A 13,453-nucleotide genomic window follows, 5' to 3' on the forward strand; every position below is an offset into this window, starting at 1 on the left:
TCAGCTCCTGGTGGCTGTTAGGACTGGGGTCCCCATTTCTTTGGTGACTGTCACCTGGGGCCTGTTTTTTTGTTGTTGTTTTGTTTTTTTTTTTTTTAGCTTCTAGAGGCTCCCTGTTTTCCCAGGCTCATAGCCCCATCCCATCTTCAGCCATGAAATCAGTCCCTTATGTGCTTCAAGTATCCTCTGCCTCTCCTTCCTCATTCGAGCTCTCCTTCTGTATTCCTCTTCCTTTTTAAAGGCTCGTGTGATTACATTGGGCCAGCCCAGTTCTTCATGGTAATCTTCCCATTTCAAAGTTAGAACTTTAATCATCTCTGCGCAGTCCCTGTCACCACATAAAGTAGCAGTCCCGAGTTTGGGGGGATTAGGGCACATCCTCAGGGGACCATACTTCTACCTACCAGGTATGGAATTCTATCTAAGGAGCATAAAGGTGCCTCCAGGCAGGTTGTTTTGAACAGGAGAAGTCTCTGTGTCATTTGCCTTCCTTTTGGTCTTCCGTGGCCTGCTTGGAGCTACAATCAGGTCTTGGTAAACACGCTGCTTCCTTTGATTACGTGTACCATTTCTAGAATGTAGCAGAGTAACACAATTCTTCTCTCTGCTTCACGGGCAGTTTTCCACAGATGGACAGTTTCTGTACACCTAAGGATATAACAGGAAAGGGCAGAGTGGAGTCTCGGACTCTTGTTTTGTATCTTGTTACGGAAAGAAAATCCTGTCAGCCCTCTTGACTGTATGGTGTCCAAGCTCCCGTGTTGAGAGGGTCTGGCCTAGGAACTGGGTAGGGTCACTGCTATTTCCTAACTGTTCATGTATTTGATGTCATTTAGTAAAGTTCTTTCAATCATCCTATTGCCTATTATGCTTAGTAAAATGTGTAATGACTTTCTTTTTTTAAAGAATGATCTGGAAAAATTTTCAAAAGGTATTGGCAGGTTTACAAGAGAAGATCCCACATTTAAAGTCCACTTCGACAATGAGAGCAAAGAGACCATTGTATCTGGAATGGGAGAATTACACCTAGAAATCTATGCTCAGGTAATGAGTCACAAGGAAGTTAACTTAAATTCATTTTATATATGTCTGTGTTTTGTTACAAGTCAATGATTCTTAGTCTAATGACTGCAAACTAATAGTGATTCTTCAGACTTCATTCTGGTTTGCATTCAGTTACGTTACAAATGTTACTATCTCTTACAAATTAATTATTTTTGATCCTGAATCCTTTTATTTGTAAAACATTTGCAGACTCCTAGAATCACGACTCCAAATCAAGTTATTTGCAATAAGATCATCCATCCACTCCTAGGTCATCCATCCACCCCTAGGTCAGGCGAATCCTGGTCCCAGCCTTAGGGAGACAGTCTGCAGGGAGAGACCTGCTGAGGAAGTTGGCCTGGAAGTACCCACTCTTGAGGCCCTTTCTTGCCTATTTTCTTCTCTAGTCAGTACTTGAAGATTATTAGAATATAGATACAGGAAGAGTAGATAGGCTGTACTTTTGCTAGGAAAGGTCTTCTGTATCTATGAATGAAAACAAAAGCTATTTGACAAATGATAAAAAATTCTCGTGATCATATTTTTGAAGTTAAGATAGTAGAAAACTCTGACATACGCTATTCCAGAGAATATGTAATAATATGCAACAAAGGTGAAGTTTTGGTGATTGAATTAACTAGAGACAAGTGTCCGTTAAACAGTCTAAGTTGGAATTGATTATAAAATCTTTAAAAGTAGTTTGTATTGATGTTTCTAACCTTTCTAAGATACCTCAGTGATTTGAGATTTATCATTTTAATCATATTTAAATGAGTACTTCAGAGGCAGTTAAGAGTCTTAGGATTTTTCTTCTTTCAGTTTATTTTTTTAAGCACATGAAAAAATTAACTCCCCTCTCTTCTTTTTAGAGGATGGAAAGAGAATATGGCTGTCCTTGTGTCACAGGAAAGCCGAAAGTTGCCTTCAGAGAGACCATTACTGCCCCTGTCCCGTAAGTATGCAACACAATTAAACATGCTGTGAGGCTGTAATCGAAGCTTTTTATTATGGGATATACATACCACTATTAGCGTTGGGACCCTTTTACATCATGATTCTCTCTACTGTGTGGAATCTGTATGGTTCCATACTGTAACGAAGACATTTATACCAAGTTACACTTTGGGATTTGCATGGCACCATGTAGGTATCAGTGAAGACAGGCATACACATCATTAAAAGGAAGCTGACACTTCATTGATAGGGTCTTCATTTATTCCGGTTGAGCTTCCTTTGGCAGACGGGTATTATGTTTGACTTTAGTACCATATTGCGGATGCCAGAGAACTTGTATTTGCCAAGGAATAATCTCCTGCAAGTAAAAAACTAAAGCTGTGGTAAAATTCAGAAAACATTTTAAGGAAAAAATGTTGGGTTTAGATTTTGTTAGAGACAAAACAGTCCTTAAAAAGAACAGCAAAAAAGAAGCTAAATGGCTACAAGTATAATATACTTGAACCTAGTGTCCGTATTAATTTACATGGATTCTGGTTTAGAGTCAAAATTAATAAGACATACGCTCTGGCTATAAAACAAGTCTTAGTTTTCAAAGTCTCATCAAATAAAGGTAAATGATACTTTACCTGAGATGCAATGTCATGAAGTAGAACAGTGTAGTCTAACTCAATGAAGTCATCATTTCTTTGCTGTCATAAAAAATAAAAACCTGGTGTTTAAAACTTAGTATCTTTGGCAAAAATGATATGTTCATTTTAAAATTCAGCTTTTGTTACTAGATAATAATAGATAATAATTTAATAAGTAAAAATAAAAATTGAATGTTATACTTTAATTAGTCTGATCGGAAAAGCTGTGTTCTTGGGGCACCTGGGTGGCTAGCTGGTTAGGTGTCCATCTCTTGGTTTCAGCTCAGGTTACGATCTCAGGGTCATGAGATGGAGCCCTGCATTGGGTCGACACTGGGTGTGGAGCCTGCTTGAGATTCCTTCTCCCTCCCTCTCCCATCTTACCCAATGCCTGTGCCTATTCTCTATCTCTTAAGAAAGAAAAGAAAAAGAGAGAAAAACTATGTTCTTATGAATAAGTTTTCTCTCAAACTACATTTTAAAATCATATTTCATCTGTTATTCTAAAAGTTGTATACCCCTTTTAGGTTCTGAGTTGTGGTAGCTACTTCAGAGCATTATGATCTAAAGTTTGTCATTTAAGATTCCTCAATGTTTCTATTATTCAGAAAAGCATCGTTTTAAGGAATAAGCTACTGAAATGAGTGTTTACATTAAAGGAAACCAATTTTATAATAGAAATTCTCTCTTTAAAAACTGAAAATAGGAAAATGTAATGAATGTAGTTAATATGGTTTTGCAATTAAAGCTTCGATCTGTGCTGCTTATTGGTTTGTGCATATAAAGTATTTATGCCATTAGCTACACAGAAATACGGCATCCACATCGTTTAAAACTGTATTCACCAGAGATTTGCTGTACTTACCCAAGGTTCTTTAAGGCTTATAATCAATGTATTGAAACAAGCCCTGGCGTCTGAGGGGCAGCTCCTGTGGCCCCTTTGGTTAATACTGATTATAAATGTGCAGTCAGCCTTTCAGCTGAAATTTTAATTAATGCTTTAAAGCTTTGATGAAGGGTTACAGGAGTTTTCTTTCATACAACTTCTAGCATTGTCTTGAACATATTTTGCTACAAAATCCTGCCCTGAAAACCATGATTATGATTGTATAACCTCTGTAACCCAGACATGATACTCAATTATTTGAGGCCTCAATAGCCCAGTAGGAATTTGTAACCAAAGTTGATATCTATAGAAATGCATTAAAAAACTCCTCAGTTGGGATGCCTTGGTGGCTCAGTTGGTTAAGCATCTGACTCTTGATCTTAGCTTAGGTCTTGATCTCAGGGTCGTGAGTTCAAGCCCTGTGTTAGCTCAATGCTGGGTACAAAGCCTACTTAAAATTTTTTTTAAAAAGGCTCTTAAAATGTTCTTGTGGTATTTATGTTAGGTATTGGCATTATATTCTAGCTATTGTCATTGGGTATCCTGCCCTCCAGGGCCCGTGGGTGTCTAATAAGTGGTGGCAAAAGCCTGCGGAGCACAGGTGCTCCAGCTGCCTTGCAGTTTGTTTCCAACAAGCTGAAACAGGTCATTTGGAACGTCCTTTTCTCTTATAGAACTAAAACTGTTTATTATGGTTTCTCTGCACTCTGTTTTTCTTTTTTTATTATTAATTTTTAATTGGAGTTTAATTTGCGAACATATAGCATAACACCCAGTGCTCATCCTGCCAAGTGCCCCCCCTCAGTGCCCGTCACCCAGTCACCCCAACCCCCTGCCCTCCTCCCCTTCCGTCACCCCTTGTTCGTTTCCCAGAGTTAGGAGTCTCTCATGTTTTGTCACCTCACTGATACTTTCACTCATCTTCTCTCCTTTCCCTTTATTCCCTTCCACTAATTTTTATATTCTCCAAATGAATGAGACCATATAATGTTTGTCCTTTTCCAACTGACTTATTTCACTCAGCATAATACCCTCCAGTTCCATCCACGTTGAAGCAAAAGATGGGTGTTTGTCGTTTCTAAAGGCTGGCACTCTGTTTTCCTTGATATCCATTTAGACATCAACACTTGCCCTTATTATTTTTTTCTCTTTAATCTCTTCATAAAGCTAAAATGTGAGGCTGACTTGATCTCTCTAAAGACCAGAAAGAGCCCGTTCTGAATGGTCCTATCAGACTTATCACCAGGACAGCAGTAGGTCTGAGGCTGCAGATTATGACTAAACTGGTTATAAAAGAACATGATAAACAAACAGCAAGCGTCGCAAGGATTAAAAGAGGCTAAGATTTTGTTGCGGCAGATCCTCGGGGCAGGAAAATGCCAGGCACGTCCCTGAGCAGCCGGGCTGCCACTTCGGGAGTGGGAAAGCCGAGGTGGTTCGCTTGCAGAGCTATAGGGACTTGAATCCGAAAGTTCGATCGCCAGAGCCCTCGTCTCTAGGACGCCGAGCGCAGGCACGGACCGCCCCGGCCAGCGCCCGTCCACTCCGAGGGGCCGCGCGCTCCGCCCGGCACACCTCCTACTGCTGCTGGCTACAGAAGCCACTTACCACTTGCTTGACCGTGTGAATCTTTGCCATTTTGTACCACGTGTTCTCCGTCGAGTTCCGCCATATAACGTAACCGCAGGCGACCCAGGCCAGGTGTCGGACTGGCTCCATCTCCGGGGGCACGTGCCCGAGACCGTCTGGAGGGGGGGACGGCACTGGTAAGTGGAAGCCCTTTACATACAAGGGATCAAACCTCTGTGAGGTCTAAATTCCAAGTCCTGTTCGAGTTTCCTTCAAACGTGCACAGAATAGGACTCGGTTAAGCGACGCATCTGTAAATTTGCAAGGCCCTCCTGTGTTGAATTAGACTCCTAATGAATATTTTTGCAAACGCTAAAGTTGAAAAATGTCTCCATGTCATATTTATGTACCTGGAATATTTTGTGCTTCAAGTGGTTCCTTCATGGACTTGAGTCTTTGGTAAAATGTGTTATCTTCTTTATCTGGGTTCTTTCCAATTTCTCCTTCAAATGTGAAGTTGACTTCTGGTGCGGTATCTTGTCCCGTCAGAGGGTAAAGGACTTCAGCTGTGCAGTTCAGGGTAACTTGCTGTTTGAAACATTTTGCAAAAAATCTTTAGATGCAGATGGCCATGCATCACTAGTTGTCATTCTTGAGTTACAACATTTAGAATGTTGCCCCCGCCCCCATGGTATTCCACACTTGACAGAGATAGCTAATTAGGTTGGCTTAACAGTTTTCTAGAAGGCATCTAAAATATAGATAACTTCTTTTATGACTTATAGAGTATAGTAACTTATAATCCATCTTAAAACTTTATTATTTTAGTATTAATGGGGTGTCCATTTGTAAGGCCAGATTTTAGTCTTGACTTCACATACTACCTTTAGACTTTGGTTACTTTTTAAGTCTATTACTCTCTTTACTCTCTGCTTCTGAATAACAGAAATATTCTCAAGCCCAGATACAGTAATCTGTCTAGATGTAAAATCAGAAAATAGTAGCATGGGTTCTGCCTTGAAAGATGGCTGTCCAGCAGCCCGGGTATCTTAATAAATGTCCTCATGTCAGCCTGTATCTCCTTAATTATGCTCAACAAAAGGGCAAACTTTTAATTTTTCTAATTTTAAGATATTTAGGTAAACAAATTGTAGGGTCTTTTTAAGTTTGTCTCACTAACAGTTTGGCAGGTATATAATTTTTTTAAATTTCCCTGCCCCATTACAGAAAAATTCTTAGGAACATGGTGGTATCATTTGGTCATTTTATTGCTCATAAATATTTTATCTAAAGGCACTGGCTTTCTCTGAGTGAAGGAAAATTGGAAAGGCAGACATAAAGTGACAGTGACTGGAAAGTAAATGACGTCATTTGTTCCTGTCAGACTGGCCTAATATATGACATTTGTTAAGGGAATTTATTTGAACTGAAATGTGTCTTTTCTAAATAGCTCAACAGAATTACCTCATGTATCTCAGAATATATATATACACACACATATATTTTTAAGATTATTTAAGATTTATTTATTTATTTATGAGAGAGAGAGAGAGAGGCAGAGACACAGGAGGGAGAAGGAGGCTCCATGCAGGGAGCCCGAGTGGGACTTGATCCCGGGTCTCCAGGATCGCGCCCTGGGTCGAAGGCGGGCGCCAAACCGCTGCGCCACCAGGGATCCCTCAAAATATATTTTTAAAGGAGTATAATCGGACCCTTGTATGCTCATCATTTTTTCAAGGCAGGGATTCCATAGCTTTAAAAACAGAAAGCAAGTTGATCCTGTGATTGATCAGCAAACGTGATCTAAAATATTCACAGTCAAATTTTACTTCATGATGGACATTTCACTTACTTTTTGGATAACTTCTTCCACAGAAAACTTAAGGCAATACTTATGTCCTTTTTCCGGAATATCCTATTGAGAAAATGCGGTGAGTTATTACAAAAATAACTCGGTTCTTTGTGTTGTCAGGAAAATAGGATTCTCGTGTGGTTGGGGCGGCGGCGCCCGGTGGGGTGAGGGAGGGACGAGGGAGGGACGCCGAGGCCCAGGCCGCCCGCACCCCCGCCCGCACCCCGGCCGCGGCACCGGAGCAGCCTCCGATCGCACGTTTTAGAGCAATGGAAGCAGCCTGGTGGGGCGGCCCGAGCCGCGGCGCCCTCCCCTCCGGCGCCCTCCCCTCCGTGTGGTCCTGGGCCGGAGAGGCGCTTCCCCCAGCGCAGGCCGCTGTTGGCAGACGGGCCGGGGAGCCCCGCGCCCGCCCTCGCCCCCGCGCCCGCCGCCGCCCCCTGCCCCCTGCCCCCTGCCCGGCCCGGCCCCGGCGTGGCCTCACCTGCACGCTGGCCTGTGCGATCGCCTGCACCTGGAACACCTTGTGGGGGGTCCCCTGCTGGTAGTTGATGCAGTTCTCGGCCACCGAGGCCGCCCGCGCCGCTGGGAACTGGGTCGGCGGGATCTCCATGCTCGGCGGCGGACGGGGCCTGCGGCGGAGGGAGCCGGCAGGGAGGGAGGGAGCCGGCAGGGACGGAGCCGGCCGGGTGGGGATGGGGCGGGGCGGGGCGGCTTCCCCCCCTCCTCCTTCCGGCTCCCGGCTCCCCCGGGGGCCTGGCTCCCCCGCTCCGCCCCGCCCCGCCCCCTTCCCTCCCCGCCCTGCCCCGCCCCTGCCGCTCATCCCCCTCCGGAGCCCCGGCCTTTCCCGCGGGAGGCGGGGGCGGGGGCAGGGGCAGGGGCAGGGGCGAGGCCGTCACCCACCTTCACCGACGGGCGGGGAGCGGAGGGGGCCGCTGGGGCCTCCACTGCGGGCGGGGCAGGGGGCGAAGTGCAGAGGAGCGGGCCGTGAGTCACCCCGTCACCCCTCGGCCTCCTCCCCTCCCCCGTGGGCCCGCCCGCCGACCCGTGGGCTCCAGCCCTGCGCCCTCCCCCGCCTCGTAGAGACGCGACGTTCTGCTCTCAAACCGGCTTCTAACCTGGATCACTTTGAAATCACAGCCCAAGAATCAGACCTGTGGGATCCCCGGGGGCTCCCGGCTCCCCCCGCCCCGGGCCTGCCGCGCCCTGTGTCCCCGCCTCTGTGTGTCGGGAATAAGTCAGATCTTTAAAAAAAAAAAAAATCACGACTGAACTTAAGGCAGGACGGGGAAGCAACTTCCAACAGACCTTGTGAGCTGCGGAAGCAGGCGCGGACCCTGCACTTCACTCCCGGTTTCTTGAGCGCCTTGTCGCGTTGCCTTTGAATGGGCCGGATGGAGGCCTGGGACCTGCTGAGGACCCGGGGCACGGCCGGACCTTCCCTTAGCTTGTCATCTCCGATACAGAAATTCTTTACTTTTTTCTCAAAACGGATCTTTGAAGTTTCTTTGAAAGTTCTTTGGGTTGGCATATGTGTCGTGGTGCTTTTTTTTTTTTTTTTTTTTTAAGATCTTACTTATTTTTGCATGAAAGAGGGAGGCAGAGACCCAGGCAGAGGGGGGACCCGACCTGGGACCCGACCCTGGGTCTCCAGATCACAGCCTGGGCTGAAGGTGGCGCTGAACCTCTGAGCCACCCGGGCTGCCCTGTTGTGGTGCTTTAAAGAATAAAAATGTATTTGTAATGTGTTCTTTTCCTCAAATACCCTTTTTCATTTACTAATAAAGTATTTGCAGTAAGTATATTATTTAAAAATGTAAGGAGTAAGACATTTCTGTCCTTTCTAGTTACATTAGCCAACCATCAAGCAAGTAGAGGATGAGGAGGTTAGTTTCTTCTCTTAAAGCTTTTTCTAAAAAAAAAAAAAATGAAAGGTTTTTCTTTTTGAGACTGAGAGGGTGAGTCATTCATCAGCCAACTTCCTAGGTTGTCTGTGTGTGTGTGTGTGTGTGTGCATTGTTTGAATCTTAGGTCTTTTTGATAGTGTCCAGGAAAGAGTAGCTGAGTACATTCCAGTGATGCTGACAGAGCTTTTTGCTGATAATGAAGATTTAAGTTTCACGAATAGCTAGTTAACACCTCCTGGTTATTTCCAGTTGGAGTGGTTGGAAATATACTGTGAGCCTCCTGGATGAAGTCACCACTTGAAGCTTTATGAATACTATAGATCAAAGCTAGGTAGTATGTGGTGACATATTAGGCATTTACTAAAAGCACACGTTTATATTCTTTTCAAAGTATAATATATTTAAAGATTTAATTTAATTTATTTATTTGAGAGGGAGAGAGAGTGAACGTGCAAGAACAGGAGGACCGAGAAGCTGCGAGCCAGTTGCAGGACTCCATCCCAGGATCCTGGGATCATGACCTCAGCTGAAGGTAGATGCTTAAACCGACTTAGCCACCCAGATGCCCCCAAAGTATAATTTCCACATTAAAACATTTAACTGTTTATCTAGATGTTAATAAACTGCACTAAGAGAATCTCATTCCTATACATGAGTCCTTAAAATCTTACGTACTAAAGCTTTATGAATGGTTAGTCCAAGGCTTTTATCTTCAAATTTGAATAATATACAGGTTACCTTTGTTTTTTAGTTTTGTTTTTTTTTTAAGATTTTATTTATGTATTCATGAGAGTTAGAGAGGGGCAGAGGGAGAAGCAGGCTCCCCACTGGGAGCCTGATGCTGGAGTCAATCCCAGGATCACGCCCTGAGCCAAAGGCAGATGCTCAACCACTGAGCCACGTAGGCATCCCTATGGGTTTCCTTTAAAGTAACAAAATTATTACAGGTCTCTGGGATCAGGTTAATTATTATAATTTTATGTAACTGCATGAGCATAAAACTAAGTAAAAAGGTCTGCAGCTTGCAACTTTACAACTGTAAAATCAAAATAAATTTACAAAAGACATAAAATCAACGCAGTTCTAATTAACACTAATACTTTTGTGAGAGATGATGTTTTCCCAAAACAAAATTGCCTTTCACGACATGCTAGTGGCCTGATGACTGGAGCATGGGTTCTTCTACCTCCAGCACACCTGTGAGCTGCCTACCGAGTGATGTCTCAGTTCTTCTATCCCTTGTCTGTTACTGTAAAGTTTGTCTTCGTATACCGTTCCTCTCACAGCTGTTTAAGTGAAATCCTCATTTGCAGGTTATATCAGTTTGTGTTCTGCCCTCTAGAAAAATGTTTGATTAAGAGACTTAGTTTGAGTGCATATCCCGGCTCTGCCACTTAATAGCTACATCATGTTTGGCAAGTTAGGTAGCTTCTCTGATCCCAGGTTTCTCATCTGTAAAATGGTGCTAGAAATAGTGCACACATCATAGGTTGTGGTGAAGAACAAATAATCCATAAAAACTGCTTAGCACAAGCCTGGCACCTGGTGTTCCATTATTTGGCATCCACTTGATGATGCTTCAAACGTGGCCCCTGAAACTTACTCGTTTGTGAACTGGCCCTTGAGAGCGCTGCTGTCCTGTAGACCTTTGTGCAGTGATGGAAATGTCCCAGTGCGCCGCTCTGGACCGTAGCTACTTCCCACATTTGACTGTGGACTACTTAAAATATGACTAGTAGTGCAACTGAGGAACTAAACTTAAATATCTTTTTTTTTTTTAAAGATTTATTTATTCATGATAGAGAGAGAGGCAGAGACCCAGGCAGAGGGAGAAGCATTCTCCATGCAGGGAGCCCGACACGGGACTCGATCCCAGGACTTCCAGGATTGTGCCCCGAGCCAAAGGCAGGCGCTAAACCGCTGAGCCACCCAGGGATCCCTAAATTTAAATATCTTAAAAATTCTAGCTTAAATGTAAACATCCTTGGTTACCCCATAGATAGCACAGGTCAAGGGTATATTTGTATAGATGTTATGTTATCGTCAAATTGAAAACAAAATTTTAGATGTCTCCGAGAACTTGTGCATACCCAACAGTTTGTCAGTGGACCACGGTTGTGGAATCCCTTCCGTCATTCTGTGCTGCTTTGGCAGTTGTTTTCCCTTCTGCTTTTGTTCTCTTAGTTCTGATAGCTGTTGTTTTCCCTCCCAGAAAAATTAACCTTCCAGCATTTTGTTTTTCTCAGCCCATCCCAAATCTCTTGGCAACTGGGAGATTATTTAAAGGCGCATTCACACTTAGGCTTTTTATGAAACCCACGTATTCCAAGCTGGCATCTCCTACCAAAACTAATGTTCAGTAATTCCAAAGCACTCATAGATCTGTATGTAGGAGCACACTCATTAGTGTCCATTTGCCTGCAGTTATCGGAGATAATTTTGAAAGCAGCTGGCCTTTTTGGCCTCTTTCATCTTGAGGTCTTTACTTTTTTTTTTTTTTTTAAGATTTTATTTATTTATTTGACAGCACAAGCAGGGAGAGTAGCAAAGGGAGACGGAGAAGCAGATTCCGCACTGGGCAGGGAGCCCCCTGAGGAGCAGGGCTCCATCCCAGGACCCCGGGCTCATGACCCAAGCTGAAGGCAGATGCTCAACCGACTGAGCCACTCAGGGGCCCCTCATCTTATCTTGAGGAAGGTTTCAGTTTAAAGGGAGAGATGCTTTGCAGACAGTAAATACTCCTGCTATTTTTTTTTTTCAGTGAACTAGTGTATGTTCACAAATGTTTAATATGTATATGAACATACTATTGTATTTCTGTTGCCACGAGTGGTTTGAAGTGAGCACTGATCTGTCCCTGTATGTCTCTGAATGACTGACTTGTTAGTCACTATTTTGCCATTACTCCTCTTAGGTGGTAATCCCCCCAGAACTCCCTTCCCTTGTATTGCGTCACTCCGTAAAGTCCATGTGGTCAGCTCAGATAGGAACCGTCTCAATAAATTAACTGCAGAGCTCCCATTTTCAAGGGACTGTCTTCAGTTGTAGGCATTTAAGAAGCGAACCCTGTGTCTGGGAAAGGGAGGGATTCCACAAGAATAGGATAGGCTCGTGGGAACGTAGGTTACTAGACCAAGAACCTCAGACCGACTTCTAACCTTTGTGCTTTTCTACCTGTGAAGTGAAGAATTGGCAGGATTAAAGAAAACCCTAGATTACTTTGGTGTTGAACCTCACCCTCGCTGCCAAGTAAAAACAGGAAAGAGAGAATTGCTTTTTAAATAAATTTCACAATGAGATTTTATGGCAAAGTACTCAAAAGAAAAAGTGAAAATGGTGAAATGTGGTTTTTCATTTAGATCAGTAGGAATTATTTCATTTTGGTAATTAACATAATGCTGTGTTGATTTTTCCCCCCCTCCTAAATCACTTTCAGGTTTGAATTTACACATAAAAAACAGTCGGGCGGTGCAGGCCAGTTTGGAAAAGTGATAGGTGTACTGGAGCCTCTGGACCCAGAGAACTACACTAAGTTGGAGTTTTCAGATGAAACATTTGGGGCAAATGTTCCAAAGCAGTTTGTGCCTGCAGTAGAAAAGGTAAAAACAAATAACTTTATTGCATGTTTTTCAACCAGTTTATTAGATATCAAATCAAATTAGGTATTTCTTTTTTTTTCTTTTTTTTTTTTTAAGTTTTCTTTACCCAAGTAATTTCTACATCCAGTGTGGGACTCAAACTCACGACCCTGAGAGGGGTTGCATTCTCTTCTGACTGAGCCAGCCAGGCACCCCTCCCATCCTGTTTCTATCACATCGTCTTCCATGGTTCATTTTAGTTAAATCAGATAAAGAAGTCCTGCTTCTTTATCTGATTTAATCTTCAATTTATTAAGTTGAAGAGATATAAAGATATGCTATGACAGCAAGGGGGAAATCGTTCTCTTTCTTCTTTTTTTTTTTAAATGGAGCAGCAGTTCTTTCTCTAAGAGGGCTAAACCCCTTTCTCCTAGTTCAACTATCTCAAAATTGTAGCTAGCATTTTAAAGACATGCACTAGCAACTATTTATTAAACATGCTTGATATATAAGCTTCTGGGGGGGGGGGCGGGATTTCTTAAGCAGGCTCTGCCCAGCACGGAGCCCAGTGCGGGGTTCGATCTCACAACCCGGAGATTGTGACCTGAGCTGACCTCAAGAGTTGGATGCTTAACCAGCTGAGTCACTCAGGTGCCCCTCATCCTGTTTCTTAATCATAGTTATTATTTTCCTTTTGACAAATTGAACATACTTCATTAATTGCAATCAACTAAAATTTGTAGCAGTCACTTGAGATTTATGGATTGAAGTTTACTGTCCAAGTAGCACATCATTGGTTAAGATTCCCAGCACCTGAGTTCTCCCGTCCTCTCTGCTACTGAGGAATGTGCTCTTTGGTAAAGCATGTGGGCTTCAGAGCCAGCTTCTTCGTTTGCAGACTGAGTGTAGATAAAAACCTTAACCCTGAACCCCCCACCACCTTGAGAATCAAATAATGCTCTGTGACATTTCTTTGTAAATTATGAAGTGCTTTGCACATGCGAGAGGTAAGTGTTTGATTTCCTTTCCTGGGT

General features: G+C 43.4%; 2 protein-coding genes across 4 annotated transcripts in view; one reads left to right on the top strand and one right to left on the bottom strand.

Moving 5' to 3' along the window:
* The window catches only part of GFM1 (G elongation factor mitochondrial 1), a 43,328-nt gene that overhangs the window by 21,408 nt on the left and 8,467 nt on the right, over positions 1 to 13,453 (top strand). The window contains exons 12-14 of the mRNA XM_041734267.1: positions 907 to 1,044; positions 1,914 to 1,996; positions 12,278 to 12,440. Of these exons, the coding sequence (XP_041590201.1) occupies positions 907 to 1,044; positions 1,914 to 1,996; positions 12,278 to 12,440 (384 nt within the window). The remainder of the gene's footprint in view (positions 1 to 906; positions 1,045 to 1,913; positions 1,997 to 12,277; positions 12,441 to 13,453) is intronic.
* Positions 2,026 to 8,117, bottom strand: LXN (latexin). 3 transcript variants are annotated; one of them, XM_041734270.1, is made up of 7 exons: positions 8,053 to 8,117; positions 7,419 to 7,566; positions 6,938 to 7,000; positions 5,496 to 5,673; positions 5,125 to 5,261; positions 2,628 to 2,690; positions 2,026 to 2,356 (listed from the first exon to the last, which is right to left on the bottom strand). In XM_041734270.1, exons 2-7 carry the CDS (start codon positions 7,545 to 7,547, stop codon positions 2,258 to 2,260), a joined length of 669 nt encoding a protein of 222 aa, XP_041590204.1. In that variant the 5' UTR covers positions 7,548 to 7,566; positions 8,053 to 8,117; the 3' UTR covers positions 2,026 to 2,257. The 3 variants fall into 3 exon arrangements, with proteins under 3 accessions (XP_041590204.1, XP_041590203.1, XP_041590202.1); XM_041734269.1 differs by lacking the exon at positions 8,053 to 8,117 and adding an exon at positions 7,838 to 8,007; XM_041734268.1 differs by lacking the exon at positions 8,053 to 8,117 and having other exon boundaries at positions 7,419 to 7,649.

Source organism: Vulpes lagopus, chromosome 19 (genome assembly GCF_018345385.1).
Source record: "Vulpes lagopus strain Blue_001 chromosome 19, ASM1834538v1, whole genome shotgun sequence".
Lineage (NCBI taxonomy): Eukaryota > Metazoa > Chordata > Mammalia > Carnivora > Canidae > Vulpes > Vulpes lagopus.

What these genes read in the sequence shown, in the direction of transcription:
- LXN (XM_041734270.1), bottom strand. Translation starts at nt 7,547, where the DNA reads ATGGAGATCCCGCCGACCCAGTTCCCAGCGGCGCGGGCGGCCTCGGTG. An exon ending in TCGCACAGGCCAGCGTGCAG is followed by an intron (nt 7,001 to 7,418) that starts GTGAGGCCACGC and finishes TTTTCTCAATAG; the next exon opens with GATATTCCGGAAAAAGGACA. An exon ending in TTCACACGGTCAAGCAAGTG is followed by an intron (nt 2,691 to 5,124) that starts GTAAGTGGCTTC and finishes TTTTTATGACAG; the next exon opens with CAAAGAAATGATGACTTCAT.